General features: G+C 34.8%; 1 protein-coding gene across 1 annotated transcript; it reads right to left on the reverse strand.

The window, feature by feature from the left end:
• Positions 1 to 4320: 4320 nt before the first annotated feature.
• LOC118630256 (MICOS complex subunit MIC10-like) lies at positions 4321 to 4651 on the reverse strand. The gene has a single exon (XM_036262080.1). It carries the CDS (start codon positions 4649 to 4651, stop codon positions 4415 to 4417), a length of 237 nt encoding a protein of 78 aa, XP_036117973.1. The 3' UTR covers positions 4321 to 4414.
• Between the last annotated feature and the right edge of the window lie 16193 nt (positions 4652 to 20844).

Raw genomic sequence — 20844 nt, forward strand, 5'->3', positions numbered from 1 at the left:
AGAATTCAAAATTTGGTTTGGAACCAAGGAACTCAGCATTTTCTGTGTTTGCTTACTATTAGTGTCTGGTTCCGTGATTGGGTGCAGACTCTCTTCAATTAACAAATGGCAGCAATTTTTATTATTTAGGTATTAGATTTTGTCTGAGCCCTTTGGACAACAGTTGATTCTAAACATACAACTCCCAGGCATCTATTTCTCCTCCATTTGACTTGTTAAGTTTTCATGGTAAAACTCATATTAAAGTTTATTTAAAATATTATTTGGAGGTCTGGCAAGGAGGGAGAAACAAATCATGGAGGAGGAAGATGGTCTCAATGAGGAAAAAAGTGAATATAAAATGTGTATAAAATGTAATAAAAAATAGAAGACTGATATTCTCTGGAAAATCAGTCTGAGCTGGTTTTTAAAGAAATGTGTTGTGAAGTTTGCTGGGCTGCTTCTGTCCTTCTTTGGAGGGTAACTATCTTTCATTTTTGATTTAATTGTTCAGAACATAGCAGTGTGATAAAAGTTTTTTATGGAAATTTCTCACAGTAACACAATCAATCATATTTCCAACTCATGTGCTGTCTTGAGCCCCTGAGCCTCAAAGACTTTTTTCTGGGGAGCTTACTTGTTAAATTAGCACTGATCAAAGGCTAAAACATTTATCATGCTTATTAGTGAATAAACCTAGCAGCAGGTATCCCAAGTGAGGAAGCAAATCCTCATTTCCTGCAAGAATGAATTGGAAATTATCCAAACTGCTTGCAAACATTTTTCAGGAGTGACGAATTGTCAAAAAGAAAGCAGCTGCTAGATGTGGCAGCAACCAAGGGTTAGAGGAAAAAAAGAGCTTCTTTCCAAGGTATCTTCAAACTAGCCCAGAGGGATGTTCTGCTGTTTGATTTACTCTAATTGCCTTTGAAATCCTGCATCAGCTGACCTTACCAATGAGCTCCGAAATAACACCCCGACTAAGACAATTTGGAAACTGCAAATTCCTCACCTTTGCTCTTCCTACCCCTTGTTGTTGTTATTGTTGTTTATACGAACACAAATTGACAAATACCAAACTGATAGACTTTTGTTTCCGTGTATTGCAAAATGATGCCCAGTGCTGGTGTTACAGGAACTACTGTCTCATTAGCATAATATAATCAGCTGGCGGATATAACAATGGGGAGAAATATGCACTGAAAAAATCTCTTTGCTGTTCTAAACTTTATTAATAAAAACTAAGAATGTCAAGATCCGTGACACACTTGGCTTTTACATCACATTTTAACAAGTTAAAAGTACTTAAAACTTGACTCAGGCAAGTGTGAATGAATGAATAAAATGTTTCAAGCTAAAATTAATCACAGAAATATATCATACAAGCATAGATGCTATTAAATTGTATATTTCTTTTACCTTAAAGCTGATGGCTCTGCAGGTGCATTCCCTTTGTGTCTGAGAATTATGATAAATTATTTGGTCCTTATAAAGATTATTCAAGAACAAGATAGACTCCTTCCTCTGCAAATGCATCCGAATTGCAATTAGAAAAGGAGGGAATCACTTGCGATGTATTTTTGGCAGACTTAAAATGTAAATATTTTGAGTCAGACACATGTGGTGATATCATCAAATATACCTGAGTGATGAAGAGCAATGTGGTATTGTGTGAAGGAGGTACTTATAAATAATTATAAATGAACAGACACCATTTATACTTGGTGCATTTAAATGCAAAGACACTTTATTGCTTTCCACATTTTCCTCCACTGGGAGAGGCTAACTATCCTCTGGATAAGTATAGGCACTCCAGTTTACAAAGGACACATTCCTCCACCTTGAGAAGCTATTTAGAACCTTCTGTTAATCCTGGAACTGCTGTACCTTTTGATCTGGTTTTGGGTACACTGCAGGTCTCTCTTTTCTCTTTGGTTATAATTGCACTCATGCAATTGAAACTCATTTAGGGGAAATGGGAGTCAGAAAATAAACAAGGCCTGTTTCTGGGTCAGATAATTTTTTTCTCTCTCATTCTAAGTAAGATTTCATGTTTCACAGTTTATAAAAATATCCAGAACTACATCTCTACCTTTCTGATAAATTCAGACGTTATCTATTTACCCCAGAGCTTTGGATGTGGGTTATAAGAAAGACTTTCTAGTTAATCATTTACTACAAGCATAGACTACTAGCTCCTTTGTAGAGTCTCTTGTCCCTGTAAGTTCCTTCCTGTCTACACTGATATCCTACTAAGCTAGGCCCTTATTAGTCATACCTGCATTCCTACAGTAGCTTTTTTGTTGTCTATTCCTTCTCTAGTTTCTCCCCTCAGGAAAAATATTGTTAAAATAATTTCTGTAGCCTAGCCGGTGTGGCTCAGTGGATTGAGCATCGTCCCATGGACTGAGAGGTCCCGGTTCCATTCCCGGTCAGGGCACATGCCGGGGTTGCCAGCTGGATCCCTGGTGTGGGGAGGGCAGGAGGCAGCCGATCGATATTTCTCTCTCACATCGATGTTTCTGTCTCCTTCTCCCTTCCTCTCTCTCTAAAATATCAAGAAAAACATATTTAAAATAACAATAATAACATAATTTCTATAGGTAGATCCCAGGGAGAAATATAGGAGCATATTCTTTTTCTGCCATTCAAGCACCAGTGATGCATTGTCACCTCACACGGTCCAGGTCACCTCTGTCATCATGACTGCTGCTCCTGCCTGAATGATTCCCTCTCCCTCTGCAAGTGTTGCTTGACTCATTCAGCAAGTACGCAATGAGCACTTACTATGTCTATATATGTGCACTTATTTACTTATTCTATCATGTATTCTCCAATCTTTTTTTTTTTCTTGCTGTTACTCTTTTTTTTTTTTTTTTAATTTATCTTATTGTGCAGAGTGTTACAGATGTGCTCCATTCCCCCCCACCTTTGCTCCCTCCACCTGCCACCCATCCCACCCCAGGCCGTCACCGGTCTAGTGACTGTCCACGGGCTATGCACATATGCATGCTAGTCCTTTGATTAATCCCTACCTGCCGCCCTCTCCCTCCTTCCTCTTAGGCCTCCTCTATTCCTCACGTCAATAAGAGGCATCTCCCTTTACTGCTATCCACCATAATTTTTCTCTTCACTAATATTCTCTTGTCTCTCAACTCACTACATTTGATTGACGCTATTTTTTTTTTTTTTATCCTCACCCGAGGGCATTTTTGCATTTATCTTCAGATAGAGCAGGAGGGAGAGAGGGAGGAAGAGAGAGAGAGAAGCATCGATGTGAGAGAGACATATCGACTGGTTGCCACCCAACGACCCCAACCAGGGCCAGGGACAAACTGCAACCAAAGTACGTGCCCTTAGTGGGAACCGAACCTGGGACACCCCCACCTTCGGGATGAGGCTCTAACAGCTGAGCCAAACTGGCCAGGGAGATTGAAGATATTTTTAACTACTTGTTTAATATCTCATTCTCTACAACTTAAATGAAAACTACTCAATGGTAGAAAATATACAGGGTGGTACAGAAGTAGGTTTACAATTGTTCATATGGAAAATAATACAATAATTAATGAATAATAAAATAAGACTAAATAAACTCTGTGTTTTGCATACTCACATCAGTAAGCCTACTTTTGCTTAACCCTGTATTTATGCTGAAAAAAAGGTATGTTGTGTGTGTGTGTGTGTTATATGCATAAATATATACACACATATATATATATTTGCTGTGCATCTGTGTAGTTATTTCCGTACGACAGATGGGGATTGCTGGATAAAAAAGAACATGCGTGTAAGGTTCTGATGACTACCCTTCAAAAATATTGTGCCTGTTATGCCCAGCTGGTATGGCTCAGTGGCTGAGCATTGACCCATGCACCAAGAGTCGCTGGTTCGATTCCTGGTCAGGGCACGTGCCCAAGTTGTGGGCCAAATCCCTAGTGAGGGGCATGTAGGATGCGGCAATCAATGTTCTCTCTCATCATTGTTTCTATCTCTCTCTCCCTCTCTCTTCCTCTTTCTCTAAAATCAATAAAGAAAAAAAGTTTTTATAATATTTTGCTTGTTAGTACTTCGAGCAGAGGGTTCAATGGTGCCCATCTCTGTACACACTTTTTATTTCTATTTCTTTATTTTTATTTTTATAATTCTCATCCTGGAATAGTTTTCCGTTGATTTTGATTTGTGTGTTTATTTTTTAAGGTTTTTTCCTATTTTTGTTTTATTTCTTTTAAGACCACCTCCTTGCAATTTCCAGAGAGAAAATACAAAACAAGGAAGAGACTTGGCTTTAAATACATAAACAGTGTGCTGGAGTTTAAAGCACTGCTGATAACCTTGTTCCAGAGGAATGTCAGCTTACTCCAGGGCACTTCAGTATTCCTGAGGAATAAACATGATTTCTCTTCTCTTCCCACTGGGATGTTCTCAGGTGTGGTCACTGCTCCTGCTTTTTGACATACTTCCCATGCCGAAGGTACGGAGCCTGGAAATTATGCTGACAATTGGAGTAGGCCATTCCCAACCCCATGCCAGAGCCAAAGGCTAGTGGCCACATTCTCCTTTGAAAGAAGGTAAGTGAGAAAACAAGTCCTAATCCAAAACCAGTACCCAGCTTGACGACTGTATCCGCCAAGCACCAGTCCCACTTCCTGCTGAGGTCTGACTCCGACATGTTTCCCACCCGGGGCTCCAGCTTTCCTCACGGTCTGGCCCCGCACTCCAACTCCCTAGGCGTTTATTTTTAATTTATCTTTTTGTTGAAAGTCTTATAGATGTCCCTCCTTTTGCTCCTCCATTGACACTCTCCTCCTCGTTCCCACCTCCCTCCTTCCTTCCCCACAATATTGTCTGTGTTCAGTGGTTATACATATATGCATATAGTTTCTTTGGTTTATCTCTTCCCTGCCCCAGACCCCTTTCTCTCTGAGGTTTGTCAGTCTGTTCCCTACTTCCATATCTCTGGATCTATTTTGTTCATTAGTTTAATTTGTTCATTAGATTCCACAAATAACGTGTGATATTTTTCTTTCTCTGACTGGCTTATTTCTCTGACTGGCTTATTTCTCTTAGCATAAAACGATCCAGGTCCCTCCATGTCCTCTCAAAGGATACAAGGTCTTTCATACCGCTGCATAGTATTTCATTGTATGTATATACCACAGCATCTTTATCCACTCATCTACTGATGGGCACTTGGGCTGTTTCCAGATCTTAGCTATTGTAAATAATGCCGCTATGAACATAAGGGTACATATATTCTTTCTGATTGGTGTTTCAGGCTTTTTAAGATATATTCCTAGAAGTGGGATCACTGGGTCAAATGGCAGTTCCACTTTTAATTTTTTGAGAAAACAACACTATGTTGTTTTCCATAGTTGCTGCACCAGTCTGCATTACTTTTCTAAATACCCAGGTGTTCAATAAAATCATGCTAATTGACTCATAAATATGAAGAGTATCAATTGATCCAGTGAATATATTGGGTTTAGAATCATTCATTCACATTTTGGAAGAATTATTAAATTTCTCTGGCCTATAGTTTCATCTGATGTAAAATTCTCTAATAACATCTTTGAAAGTAACAACTGTTCATCATTTCCAACCACATAAACTATGCTGTCCAAAATGTCCATTAGTGCTCATTGCTGGCATTTTTCTCTGTCTTGTTGATCCCTATTCTACTTTTCAGCTAGTACGAACTGAAGGCAGGAATGGAGGTATTGTTAATGTGTCATCTCAAATCCTAATATTACCTACCTTAGAGAATTTATATTAGTACCAAAAGTACCAAATACAATAGAATTTTAAAATTCCATATTTTGTAAACCCTATGATTATGTTAGTTTTACATTAGATCCAAGAATTTTCTGGTTCTTACAGTAATTGCTGTAATAAATGAAGGCCTCTTTGAAACACAAATACTATTGTTTTTTTCTGGTAAAAATGTGACCTGTAAGAGAAATAATGTTCTCATTTGTTTCCTGTTCACTTAGTTTTCAGCTCTTCTTTGACCATGAAGTAAAATTGTAGATTTTATGTTTGATGTAGTTTAATTTACTAAAATGGATAGTCATTGTTTTGAGTTACCATAGTTTAGACATCAAAAGTGGAGGTTGAGAATATGGTCATGCAGGCCAAACATGTCCCTTAAGTCAGAACAAGGAAAATGAATCAAATTCATTGGCCCTCCTTCCACAAAAAAAATTTGAGTGGCTGTCTTGCTCATCCCTTATACTTAGTGTTTACACCAGTTATGAGTTATATTAGAAACTTCTACTGTATTTTAATTGTCTGCTACATATTGGTTGTAGTTCTTAGGATTATAAATCTGTAATATTCCTTTTCATCTTTACTGACCAAGAATTAGAAACTAATCAATATATAATTATTGGTTAATAATTATAATCAATATATAATTAATATAATTATTGGTTAATGCCTATCTAAGATAACCTATGATGGAGCAAGACTCTCCTCAAGCATGACTTTGCTCATATACATTTCCTTTCCTGAGCTGTTGAGCACTCAGTTTTTCACTCCACTTCTCAAGCTGGAAGGTGGAAAGAAAAGTATGTATTCAAAAACATAACAAATATTAAAAATTTAGCAATACAAACAAACAGTAGATGTTAAATACAGGATGTGAAATGCTATAAAAATGAAGAAAATGTAGCTCTTAAACTCTTAAAATTTAATCAAATTTGTTTTCTGTTTGAAATTTAAATAGAATGTTTGGAGTTAGTGATGGATACAAGCTGAGAAGCAGCACTGGTACAAGAAAGAAATGGTGGGAAGGAGGAAGTTCAGAATCTCCATGAGAGAAAAACCATTTCCTGGTGGCAATTTAGTCCACCAGTGATCTCACTAAAGAACCAGCTCTGCATAATTATCAGGTTCCATGGAAGGTGACTATCTTTCCTCCTTTAAAGTCACACACACACACACACACACACACACACACACACACACAATCCCTGAGGCTTTATGCAATCTCAATTATCATTTTGAGCTATTTTAGCAAGCAATTGTCTTATTTGCCATACCTTCTGATAATAAAAGGGTACTAACATTGGGGGACTTGAATATCTTTATTTACAATATCCTTATTGAGAAATATCTCCAGAAAAATTAATCCTAGTATAAAATTTGAATTATTAATCACAAAGATAAAAAGCCAAGACAGCAATGATAACATATTTACCAAGTGAGTTTTACATGCATTTATTTTTTCTTAAAATTTCATTCTAACTCCTTTATACTTAAAAGAAAGCTACTTGTTTTGGTTTTTTTGTTTGTTTGTTTGTTTGTTTGTTTGTTTTTTAAGCATGGCATGAATCATCCATTTAATATATCTCCCTTCACAATATGAACTGCAGTACCACATGCCGCTCATGCTAGGAGAAACACACCATGATTTCTATCCCAGCTATTCACTGCCAGTGAACAAACCAAGGTACAAAAAGACAACAGAAAATGGATTTTTGTCAATTGGTGGTGAAATGAAATGAAATGAAAGCAAGAAATGAAAGCAGATTGGATAAGTAAAATGAATTTGATATGTGGATAGGGTATATCAATTTGAAATAGTAGTAACTAAAATGCAAGTGTTCTGTTTCATGCTAGTATATAGCAAACTTTGCACTATGGCATATTTAACCTACACTACAACTTTAAATTTTGGTAAAAATACAACATGTTATGTCCACAATCTTTTTTGAGTGGTAAAAAAACAACAACAGCAACAACACATGAGCCATCCAATCTTACTGATTGTTTAGTTTAAATATAACAATCTAGGGGAAAGTAACTTAACAAAGCATAAGATAACTTTAAATAAGTTCAAGCTGTGAACTAAATCACTTTGTAGCAAAAGTGCCCAAATTTTACATCTTGACTCACTACCTGGTGCCACATTTGACTTCACAAAGTTAGATATAAAATACCACTGATTGGAAATCCCACTTTTATTTCATATTCCAGTAACAAACAAAAAGAAAAACACTGCTAATTAGATTTGAAATAATATTTTCTTATGAGTTAGAATTTTTAGAATTTTTACTTTATCCTTATTGAAGGAACCACTTTACATTCAATTAGAAATAAGTATAGCAAAATAAATTCACTAAGGGATTTAAGTTATTCACATTTCGATTGAGGATACAGCCGCCTACTTTTCCCCCATACAACATAGTCTTTGGTCCTATCAAGGATATTTTTTTTAGATATTTCAGAAGGAACTAAGTGTCAAGGGAGAACTCTTAAACCAGCTTTGTAGTCATCTGCAGCTGGACTGTTTTTTCTTCCACCTTCAGCAATATTAACAAAAACCTCTGATTCACTCATGTTCAACCTTTCCCTACAAATATCTGGTTTCTAGGAGATAAAATCATGTTTCACAATTGTCTTTAAGATTTTCTTCCAAGACACTGGCACTTACTTTGCAAATTTTGATGTGGTTATTTTTATTTCCACTGAAGGACAAGACAATGACAGTCAATGGTATGTTGCATTCAGATATTAGAAATTGTTAAATTATAAAAGATCTGTGTCTTAGAATTGATTGGGTATATGGGTGTGTCACAGATGAAAATGGCTATGGTTATAGAGTGTGAATGTTAAAGGCTCACAAAGTATTGATTCTTTGGCTTGACCTTAATATCTTCAGACTATGTCATCCTTAACTATTTCTTCATTCATTTGCTCTGGGAACATTTAATGATCACCTACTATGTTTTCTGTGAGGCACTGGATGAGATAAAAGTCATAGTCTCTCTCCTTGGAGAGTTCTTAGCATAATCATGAAGAAAGACATTTTGAAAAAAATTACAGCTCAGAAGGATAAGCACTTTGCCAGAGGTAAAATCAGGCTTTATGCTCATCACTTTGAGAAGCATCTCATCAAGCCTGTGGAGAACAAGGTCAAAGGATGAGTTCTGAATGCAACAAAAACCTTAGATGAGTCAGGATAAAAACTTTGTTGATTAAAAATTAAAGAAATCAAGGATGTCTGATGATTAGGAAGAAGCATGAACATCTATGAATATGTTCAAAGGTATGAAGATGAGTAAAAAGCATGGTGAGTTCCAGGGACTGTAAGTATAGTAGCTTGAGGAAGCTGGAGAGGGAGGCTTTTGTAGGGTGTGATGATGTTATGGCCAGAGAGACAAGCCTCAGGACCGAGGTCACCAGCGTCTTTTTTCTAGTCCATAGAGTATAAATTTTATTTAAGAGTTTCTGAAGGATTTTAAAAAAGAATTTGGTCTACAATTTTATAAAGATTCACAGTTTATAAACTCATTAAACTAAAAAAGTCAAAGAGAGAGAAAATGTTTGGCTAATGTTAGCAAGTTTCTTGACCTCAGCTTCACTCTTTTCTAGCTTACAAATCAAAATGTTGCTTTGTACATAACTATAATTTTGTCTGATTAGAAAACTACAGAACATCTAGATGTGTGGGTGAAGTAAGCTTTATCTAGTCTACTAGTTTGCAAAATCACTGGACTAGATTCTTTATTCTAGTGAAATTTTATTTAAAGGCAAATATGTTAAAGGGATTTTTAAAGTGGGGAAACCCAAAACTAGCTGTTCAGTGAAGTTCTTGCACCAGTTTGAAAATAATTGCTTTGTTTCAAATCTTACAGGTAAGAAACTAAAGATCAAAATGGTCAACAGGTTCTGGAGTACAAACACCAATGTGTAAATTCCATCTTCAATTCCTGGGTTTAGCCTCTCCCTTCACCAAGCTATCTGTTCAAGCCTGCTGAAATTTATGTCTATATTTGGAACACAAGTGAAAGAATCCCATAACCTGTTTCTCCTAAAAAATGAAGTCTTTGAAGTTTTTCCTGTGAAAATGCAGAACACATCCACCTTTTAATTGGTTGGTGCTGTTTGTCTTTGGTGATTCTCCATGGCTTTTAATCTGTTCCTCAAGCAATCTAGATTTCCTTTTCTATATCACCTTTTTCCCATGGGTGTACTAGAACAGAATGTTTGCAACTCAGAGAAAAGGGCTATCACATTTACTGTTTGGTTTTCAAATACAATTTATTTGAAGGTGTCTTATAGTTGCATCCTCTTCTCTACTCACAGTTATTTATTCAGTAACACTTTACTGAGGCACAGTGGATTATCTGTGTGTGTGTGTGTGTGTGTGTGTGTCTGTATATACGTGTTTGGTTACTGAGCGGATTCATGGTAAGGGGTATTTATGGTGAGGAGATTGAGGAACATTAATCTATTTCTTTCTCAAATCACTTAGGAAAGTTGTATTAACATGGCTAAATGGATGATCCCCAGTGTATGGCTTAACTAAATGAGATAGCACTATCCCACCCACATTTCATCAATTTGGTATGGACACAACAAACATCTGCCTGTTTGAATATTGGCAGAAAAGAAATTAAATTCTACTTATTCAAATCATTTCTAATTTAAAGTCATTAAATATTAACATTAAAAAATATTTGAACCATTTTTTTTCTTTTTAAAAAGTAAACCCCACTGAAAACGAGTTGGTTTTTGTGAAGTTTACCCTAGTGCCAAAGGGATTCCTTTAAATATAGTTAAGTAAAACAGAATTATAGTTGAAGATACACTGGAGGCAAAGAATTAATGAAAAAACTATCGTGTTGTGAGACCCAGAAAATTTGGAACTATAAAATGGCTATTATATTTAGCAGTGTTAAAACTATTTTGAGCTAGTGAGTTTAGGGATTTCCATAAGTCTTAATATATCTAGCTTAATGTTAACTTCAAAAAACAAGAGCAGAAAAAAGAAAATACATAGTTTTAAATTTAATGAAATAATGCTTGTGAAAATATCTAGTTAAGTTTTGTTATATGTGTGTGATAGAGATTAATTTTTGTAATCGTTGTCACTTTTTAAGGAGAAACATCAACACAAACTTTAAATACACACATTAGTGAATATGCATTGTGTATTGAGAAAATATACCTGAAGAGTTTGAATTTTAAAAAATCAGATCCATGTAAAATGTATTCACTTTCCATTTTCAGTCATTTTTTCTTAATGTTAAAACGATCACAATTCCCTTAATGGTCATTACTGGGGGGGATGCCCTTTCACCGAGGCATAAACAAATCTGTTGATATTTTAACATTTTTCAGTGTTTCAGTATGTTGGAGTTTGACATCAGCCGGATCTTCTCCAAGTTCCAACAACACAAAACCTGCAGAACTGCTTGTCCCATTGGTAATGTTCAGGAGAAGATAGAGGTTTTTTCTTTTCTAGAGCTATCCTTTCAAATAACACTGTCAGCCTAGGACCCAAAGACACTACTGATAAAACTTTTAAATATTTTTTTCTAATTGCAGTACCTAAATATAACTCAACTGCTGTATTTATAATACATGCATGAAATAGAATATTATGAAGCTTAAAAAAGTGTTTGAAGATACTCTTTAGGATTACATTATTATGTGAAAAAAAACAACAACACAAGATAATGAGCAAAGTTTAAACAAATCTAAATGTAGTTTTTGAAAGTAAAGCAGTTTATATTGTGTTTGCTCCTACAGTCATAAAATATTCTGAAAGGACTGTGGAGGAATTGAGAACACGCTTCTCCCTTGTCCCAACCCTTGAAGGGGGATGGGTACAGGGTGACAAGTTGAGGGGGACTTCTCCTTGTATAACCGTTCACAGCGTTTAAAAATTTTATACAATACTAATGTGTTATTAATGCAAATAATTAAATGTCAAAATAGTTCAGATTGAATGAAAAATTGACTTTATGCTTGATTATAATTTGTTTGTCTGGACCCTGTGCCTCTGCTGAGCACAAATGCCACACCTTATTTAGGGAACTCTGACTACCAAGCCATCAGGCAACTTATTATGTATTTAAAATGGGAAGTCTTAGTTGCATTAGGAATGGTACTATTTTACCAACAGCTGAAAATGACAATGGAAACAATATCAATTAAACATATTAATCTGAAAATGAAGTGAAGGGGTCTCAAAAGCACACAGAAAAAAAAAAATCAGACCTATAAAAAAACAGAGAAGAACCAGGGCCAAAAATTAAGCTCATGAGTGTATTGTCACGGAATTGCAGAGCCAGGTATAGAGTTGCAAAGGATGGATAATGAGACTAATAAAGGAAAATATAGTTCAGGATTCTACGTATCAAACATTTACTATGGGTCAGACATTTTATGATTATTAGGTATATCCCTAACAGCAATTCCTTTGAGATTATGCATTAAGTTTCCTTTGCTGTTGCAAGTATTTCAATGAAAAAGTTGAAGAGCAGTTTTCTACATCATTATGCCCAGGTTTAAAACAAAAAACAAAACATCAACTTTAACTGTTCTATTGACATGAGGAAGAAGTAATCAAGGTCTCTAATCCTACTATTTATTATTGAATCCAGGGCAACTATCTGGCATATTGAGCAGGTAGATAATAAGCATTTATTTAAGAAACAAATGACATCTTCCCAGCTGGTGTGGCTCAGTGGTTGAGCATCGACCCATGCACCAAGAGGTCACCCTTTTGATTCCTGGTCAGGGCACATGCCCAGGTTGTGGGCCAAATCCCCAGTGAGAGGCATGCTGGAGGTGGCTAATCGATGTTCTCTCTCATCGATGTTTCTATCTCTCTCTTCCTCTCTAAAATCAATTTAAAAAAAAAAAAAAACTAATGACATCTAATCTGGGTCTACCTTTTCCTAAACCTACTTTCCTGATGTACTACCCTCAGAATCATTTTGTGAAAATACAGTTCTAACCATGGGATTCCTATGTATGAAGACCCTTGTACATGTACTTACATTGTGTTAGGCACTGTGCTATATGATTTATTTGTCTTTATCTCACTGAAACATCACATTAATTTTTTGAGATAGGTAGTATGGTAAAGGCCATTTAAAAAATAAAGCTGCAAGAGATTATTTTACCAAATTCACATGTCTAATGGCAAAGACAGAAATTGAACTACATTTCCTTGAATAAAGCTTGTTCATTTTCCCTCTGCTGTGCAAGTCTTCTTATATTTAAAGTTACTATTTGTAGAGCACATATTGTGGTCAAGATATTCCCTATACTAGGCACTTCCATATGCAATACCTTTTCATTTCTATGGCATGTTTTTATTCCAAAGCAGAAGATGCTGGCATTCACTTGGTTAGGTAATGTGCCTGTGTTTACATAGATTACAAATGATCACAACCACTTATGTCTGTCTCCAATATTTATTATTTTACCATTTTGTCACTCTGATAAAAGCTTGTAGAAAGAAGAAATGGATGAGAACATGTGCAAATATCAAAATGTCTATTTTTACAAAACTCTGGACCTCCAAAGGACTTAATCCCCTTAGTGGAGAAGTCTGGAGAATTGCAAAGTGAGGAAAACTTTATAATTCCCATAGCTCTGCCAGACTAAAGCAAAAGAAGGGAATTTAGAGGCAGACACACCCTTTCAGTGTTTTAGAAGCACAGATGTGTGTTTGTCAAGAGAGTCTCTCAATAGAAGTAGAAGGGCTTCATAACCAGGGAGGAGTTGGTTTTCTTAGGGTGTAGTCCCCTGAATAAACTTTCAACCAACCCTCTCAATTTTTAGGCTATGTCTTTTTTCTCTGTAACCCTTTAACTTGAAGAATGCAGCGATGATGGCACAGAAAGATAGATTTTAATGGAACTTTGTGTTCATTTTAAATTTTTTCAGCCTATTATACCCAGTACCATCTCTGTTCGGGCACAGAATCTGCTTTTGGCTGGGATTCCTTTTTCTTAAAATAAAAAGAAAAGAATACAACAGTCTCAGAGAGTATTTAAATATATTCCATATGTGAAGGTCCAAAGTTATCCACAAACTTAGGCCCAACAAAGTTGAATACTTTCTTTAGTCATTCCAGAAAATGAAATATCCTTCTCTCATTTCTACAATAAGAAAATCGGAAAGTCTGTGAGAGGTTGTCATTAAGCATTAGGTGTATTATTTGTATATTTTATATTTTCTTAATTCTTCAGTTAGAGCCCAACATTAAAGAACTTTTGGCAGGTGAACACCTTCCAGACTGTAAAGTACCTACTGACAGGTAGGTGTCACAACATTGTAGCTTTCACATGCAAATTGAAACTGCTGAGCTTGGTTCTCATCAAGGATTCACAATCTGAAATGCACGCTTTAAAGAAATTAAAATGTTTTAACAATAAAATATGAGAATATTAATCTCCAGTTCATTTTGATGTGACAGACTATGAAATCAGCAGCAATTTTCCTAATGGGGTAATTGCCCCCCACCCCTTCCCCAATAATGGATTTTAATGTCAAATAAAGATCAACATTTTGTCAGCCAGGACTTGAAGCTGCATATTGCACTTGAGCATGTTTTGAGCTAAGGTGTAAATCTTGGAAGAAGTTGAACGGTCATATTTTTTTATAGTCATGGGCTGCAAGTTACATACTTCACTTGGAAAAAGATTTATTTGAACTGTGGAGCAAGTAGACATTGATAAATAAACTTATCTCCTTAAGAAAGAATAATGCTAGGAACATGAGTTTCCACATGAGGCATGGGCTCAATTACTACATTTATTTATGTAATCAGGAAAGGTCCTTGATGTATCCAGCTAGAGACAGCATATATAAACCAACCTGTGCTTTACCATCGCTTAATGGCAACAGTGAGATTGTAAATAAGTGCTGATGAACAAAGTTGATTATTTTGCATTCAAGCTTTCATCTAAGATTATGTATTAGTTTCAAGTCCTTTCCATAAGTCAGGAATTAGTATAGCGAATCAAGACTCTCGTGTACTAAACAGCAAATTTGGTATCATATAATTATTCAAAAGCAAGCTTTCCCTTCAGAGCTCTGGACGTGTGCTTAGATGAGAAACATGTGGTATCCTAACCCCATCACTTACTAACTGTGTGACTGTGGGCAATTTACTTGCAATTTCAGTATCTCAGTGTCAACATCTAAAAAATTGGGGATAATAATAAGGCCTACCTCATAAAATTCATTGTGATGATTAAATGCATTCACCTTAGACCTGTTTCTGACGCAGGGTGGGTTGTGCATTATCTTTTATTTACCTAACTGCATATCTAGAAGAGAGTAGATTTCTGAGATCTAAGTTCTCTCTGAAAGGTCAAGATTTTAGAATTAAGGTAAAAAATCCACAAAATAACTCTTAAAAATAATTCAAATTCACCATGTGTGATTCGTATTCATTCTCTCATCAACTATTGATATGTACTCGTATTCATTCTCTCATCAACTATTGATATGTACTGAGCTCTCAGTGAATAAACATATATCTCCAATTTATTAATGAGTAACTGAAAAAGCCAAAATTTAAGTTACCAACATATATTCTATCATCAACTTATTTTTTTAAATATAAAGTTAGTTTGGATATAATTCACACCAAACAATAATTCATCAACAAAAATAAAAGCTTCAAATTGGCAAAATAAATATCCAGCATTTGAAATTTAGGAACTATTTTATTATTGCAAATATATAGTTTTAATTCAAACCCATTTTAAGTTCTGATTTACATCTGATTTTTTAAAAATTTCTTTTTCTTTATTGATTTTTAGAAAGAGAAGAAGGGAGAGGCAGAGAGATAGAACCATCAATAAGAGAGAACATCCATCCGCCACCTCCTTCATGCCCCCCTACTGGGAATTTGGTTCACAACCTGGGCATGTGCCCTGACTGGGAATCGAACCAGTGACTTCTTGGTGCATGGGTCGATGCTCAACCTCTGAGCCACACCACTTGAGCTACATCTGATTCTTTAGGAAATCAATTTTACTGAATGCAGAATAAGTTTCAGAAATTTGATGAAACTTTTTTTACATACATCATTTCAATTAATCATCACAAAAATCCTAAAAAGCATATATTACATTATTGTTATCCTATAGGTAAAGACATTGAAGCTTAGTAAGATTAAGTACTTTCCAATATTTTAAGGTCAACCCATTCACCAAGAGGTTGCTGGTTCAATTCCCTGTCAGGGCACATGCTCAGGTTGTGGGCCCAATCACCAGCACGGGGTGTAGGAGGCAGCCAATCGAAGTTCTCTCTCATCCATGTTTCAATCTCTCTCTCCCTCTCACTTCCTCTCTCTCTAAAATCAATAAAGAAAAAAAAAATTTTTTTAAGAAAGAAGAGGTTGTTTTTCTAGTCCAATCAGATCAGATCCAAGCAGGTTCCAGGAAGAGGTAATGGTAATTCTTAGAAAAGTAAAGTGAGTGAAACATTTTGATTTAAAAATCAACTCTTCACTAAACAGGATTAGTTATCACTTTCAGCCAGTATATAGGTTTGCTCATCATTCGTATTTATGCTTAGTTATCTTGTGTGTGCTGGTAAGAGAAATGGGTGTAAAAGCTGAACTGAGGGAAGATCTGTTTTGCTCTAGAAAACAACAAAAGTTAATCGTCTTGCCAAATATAGCCCTCACTCACCATGCAGAACACAAAGGGAAAAAGTTAATGGCCTAGAACACAGAAAGGATTCAGAGTGGGGCAAAGGAAGAGATTTTTACTGGCAGAGTCATTTCCATAACCTAAAACAAAATAGTCAACCAGCACGTTCCATATTGCTGTGAAGGGGCAATACATTTGTTGACAGAAATAAAGTGTTAGTAGCTTGGAAATGGAACGGAAATAAATTCTGGGGAATTATTGCTAATGAATATTTGGCAGGTATGTGTGCTGTGTGGGTTTGTTCAATTTAAAGTTAATAAAGCAAGGTTGGTGCAGATACTAGTTAGAATTGAAACTGTACTTCAGGACCTCGCTGTCTATCATTACACTGTATTTTATAAATTCTGGCTTAGAAAATGTCAAAATTTCTTGTTTGTTTTATTCAGAAAGAACTTTTTCTAGTAATTGTTATAGAGAGAGGAATGAAACATATCTGCTTATTGCTATCAGATTCTGATGCTCAGAGCAAGCAAACACCCTTATAAATTGTTGCTTTTTGCTTTTTTTCTCCCTCCTTCAGTAGTTTGTTTTGTGTCCTTAAGAATAATGTTGCCTGGATATTTCATGTCTTACAAGTAAATCTACTAAACTTGGGTCGCCACTAATAGATGACGTTTCTTTTATGTTATGTTCACCTAATTAACCCAACTTTCATTATGGAAAGATGGCAAAGTAAATGAAGAAACTCCATCTCTACTCTTCTCAAAAATAGTTGAAATGAAAAGCAATTGAAAAATTAAAAGGAAATTTGTATAAATATTGACCTCTCTAGTTTGGCAAGATTTGCTACCACTTTTAAAAGTGTTTGCAGTGTAATTCTAAGGGCAAATATAGCCAAAATGAACAGTTAATGATTGTTTTGTTTTGACCACGGTGCGCATTTCCAAGAATTATATGAAGCTTAATCTTGATGTGTGCTGTGCTTTTCTATTTCAACAATAGAACAATAAACAGGGAATCTGGATCTATCCACTTGATTGGAAGTCAGGAAGGAAAATTGGTTGCAGAAATTAGAGCCAGTGTAGAATTTAGCTAATGTTCAGAAGAATGGCTGTAACCTAAATGTTTCCCTTCTCTTTTATGCCACTGGGTCATTTAAAAGTGACATGAAAGCTTATCATCTGACTGTAGAACATTCAATTTGAGAAGAAAATTCAAATATCACATAGTTGATCAGCAACAGGACTAACAAAAGGATTTACTCCTTTTTTGTGCAAACTAAATACCAAGAGATATTCATCTTATTTCAGGATGGATGACGAGAATATAAAATAATAGAATCTATGAAGACAATGTAAAAGATGTAAATACATGTAGCATTCAAAATATAAGAAGAAAGAAACTTTTAAATAGGTTCTGTTTCATTTAAATCATGTTTCTCAGATTGCATCCTCTCCTTTGTTTACTTAATTAATTTAAAGAAAACCTTGAGAGATAAAAGATGAGGTAAGATTACAGAATAAAACAAAAAAGGGACTATCAGAAAGAGTTGAGAAGAATGTAGAAAAATAGACATGGCCATAGTTAAATTAGAATGGCATTACTTGAAATTAACATTGACATTGAAGTCCCTTGCCGGGTAGCTCAGTTAGAGTGTCATCCTAATATCATCCCTACTCAGAATATATACAATAATCAACCAATGAATGCATAAATAAGGGGAACAAAGATCAATGTTTTGTTTTGTTTTGTTTTTCTCTCTAAGAGAAAAAAAAATCAATGAAAAAAATTAGCATTGAAGAAAACTGAATAAGAGTAGAAAATAAGCAAGAAATTATTTCAAGACACAAAAAAGAAAGACAAACAAAAACTATAAAAAAAAATAATAATGTCTGAAAACAACCAACAGATAAACAAATACATCTAATGTTATTTCTAGTGAAGTCACTAGAATAGACATGAATCCATGGTTAGTTATACTGGAAAAACAACTTTTCTGACTTACAGGATGATAGAACAGCATATAAAATAGGCTCATGGTGAACAGAGAAGAGATAAACAAATGATAAATATTACAGCACAATCTAGTGATATAGTTGAATTTAAAGAATGAATTAAAAATTTAAACATCCAGAGGAAAAATGGATTAACTATTAAAAGGGAAGAAAAAAAGAAGAAAGACAAGGGTATCTAGCAGAAAGTAATGGAGCAATGTTTACAGAATTTGAGCAAAACAAAGATGGTAATCTCTAAATATTTTACTTATGCAAATCAATTATTTACATTTGACTCTGAGATATGCAAAGGACATAACCTATGTAATTAAAAATTTACTCTATTCAAATGTAAAGTGAATACAAATGAGAATGCAAGTGAAGTTATATGAAAGATACAGAAAAAATTATGAAAGAAATAGAAGTAACCTTATAAATATAGAATAAAATTTTAAATAACATGTACGTTACAAAACAATGAAAATGTCAACAACAATTTCTGGAAATTAAGATTTCTTATAAAATAACAACTTAAAAAAATAAATAAAAATGGCTGGTCTGGCTCAGTGGTCGGAGCATCGGCCCAAGAACCAAAGAGTCACGAGTTCGATTCCAGTCAAGGACACAAACCTCGGTTGCAGTTCAGTCCCGGGCCCTGGTTGGGGTCATGTGGGAGGCAACCAATCAATGTGCCTCTCTCACATCAATGTTTCTCTCTCTTTCTCTCTCTCTATCTGCAAACAAATAGAAAAATATCCTTGGGTGAGAATTAATTAAAAAATTAAGATAAAAATATGAAAAACTTTAAGGTTGGGGTTAAATAGTAAGTAAAAATGGTTTAATTGCCTAATTTTACATAGGATAGAGTTGAAAGGTGTTTTCTTACCATTTAAGTTGATGATAATTGAGACATTTTAGACCAAAGATTTTCTTTAAACTTATAGGTCTTTACTACTAGAATGTAAAGCAGGCTGCATGCCTTCCAGATGCTAAATTAAGGACAAGAAACTGGAATTTATGTTGCACAAAATAGAAAACTTGGGGGGGGGGAGTGAAGCCAAAATAAAGTAAAAATATGAATTAGGATATCCAGTAAAATTGTATGATAAAAATAAAACTAAGTCTATTTATTGTAATACTTTAAAAATGCATTTGTTTTTCTATTAAAAGATTGAGTATATCAACTGGGTCAGAAATAAAAGACTAAGCATACGAACTGGGTCAGATATAAAATCCAACTCTGTGAATTACAGGAAAGTGACTTCAAATATAGTTGTTTAAGAATTCTTTTTCTTTGAAGTATGGGCAAAAATATTGGGGAAAAGAAAATAGGGTTAGTAATTTAAATACAAGAGAAAGATTATAAACTAAAAGCTTTGCATCAAGAGTAAATATTTAACATGAGCTCAGATTTATATATGTATCTTTAAAATGCACACACATTTTGAAGGAACAATTTATTTCTGGGAATTTACACCTTTTAGTCCTGTATCTTTTTATTTTTAGTTTAATTGTTTTTTCCAAACCTGTCAGATGTTAATTTTATTTTTTTAACTTTATTTTTATTGTTGACACTATTACAAATGTGTCGATTTCTCCCCCTTTGCCCACCTCCACCCAGCCCCTACCCCCCTTTCCCGCTGGCCATCAAGACACTGTTGTCTGTTTCTATGGGTTATACATATATTTTCTTTAGCTAATCCCTTCACCTTCTTCCATCCAGTTACCCCCTCCCCAACCACCTCTAAAAGCTGTCAGTCTATTCTATGTATCCATGCCTCTGTTTTTATTTTGTTTATTAGTTTCGTTTCTCCATTAGATTCCACATGTAAGTGAGATCATATGGTATCTGTCTTTCTCTGACTGACTTATTTCACTTAGTATAATAATCTCCCAGTTCATCCATGCTGTCAAAAAAAGGTAAGACTTTTTTTCTTTTTTATGGCCACATAGTATTGCATAGCCCTATATCCTTTTAGAATAATAAGTGATGGGCATGTATATTTGTATGTATTCATCACACATGCATAATAGTGAAAAATGTATTAGCGTCACAAAAACTCAACAGTAGAGAATTGGTTGTACATCCATATCTTGGATTATTCTGTAGTTAATTAAATTGTGCAAAAGGTTACTATCTAACAGTACTTTAACATGGTTATGATTTATTTCTATCTAACAAACTAAGCAAAAAGATATATATGGTATAATACATATAGCCATGTGTACTTAAAAATAGACTGGCAGGGTATGCTGCGATTATTCTTTTGGTTGCAAAATAATGGGTACATTTGTCAGAATTCTTTATACTTTTTTAAGACAAAATGCTTAACTGAATGGGACTTAACTAGAAATAATATTTAATTGCCCTATATAACTCAAAAGTCCAGGGATACATTTGCTTCACAGCAAAGGTGGATCCAGAGATGCAAACAATGTGAGAAGGGCTTTATTTT

The sequence above is a fragment of the Molossus molossus genome, unplaced genomic scaffold (assembly GCF_014108415.1).
Source record: "Molossus molossus isolate mMolMol1 unplaced genomic scaffold, mMolMol1.p scaffold_m16_p_14, whole genome shotgun sequence".
NCBI classification, from domain to species: domain Eukaryota; kingdom Metazoa; phylum Chordata; class Mammalia; order Chiroptera; family Molossidae; genus Molossus; species Molossus molossus.

Bases quoted from the DNA above. Each gene is read 5' to 3' on its own strand.
- LOC118630256 (XM_036262080.1), bottom strand. From the start codon at position 4,651: ATGTCGGAGTCAGACCTCAGCAGGAAGTGGGACTGGTGCTTGGCGGAT.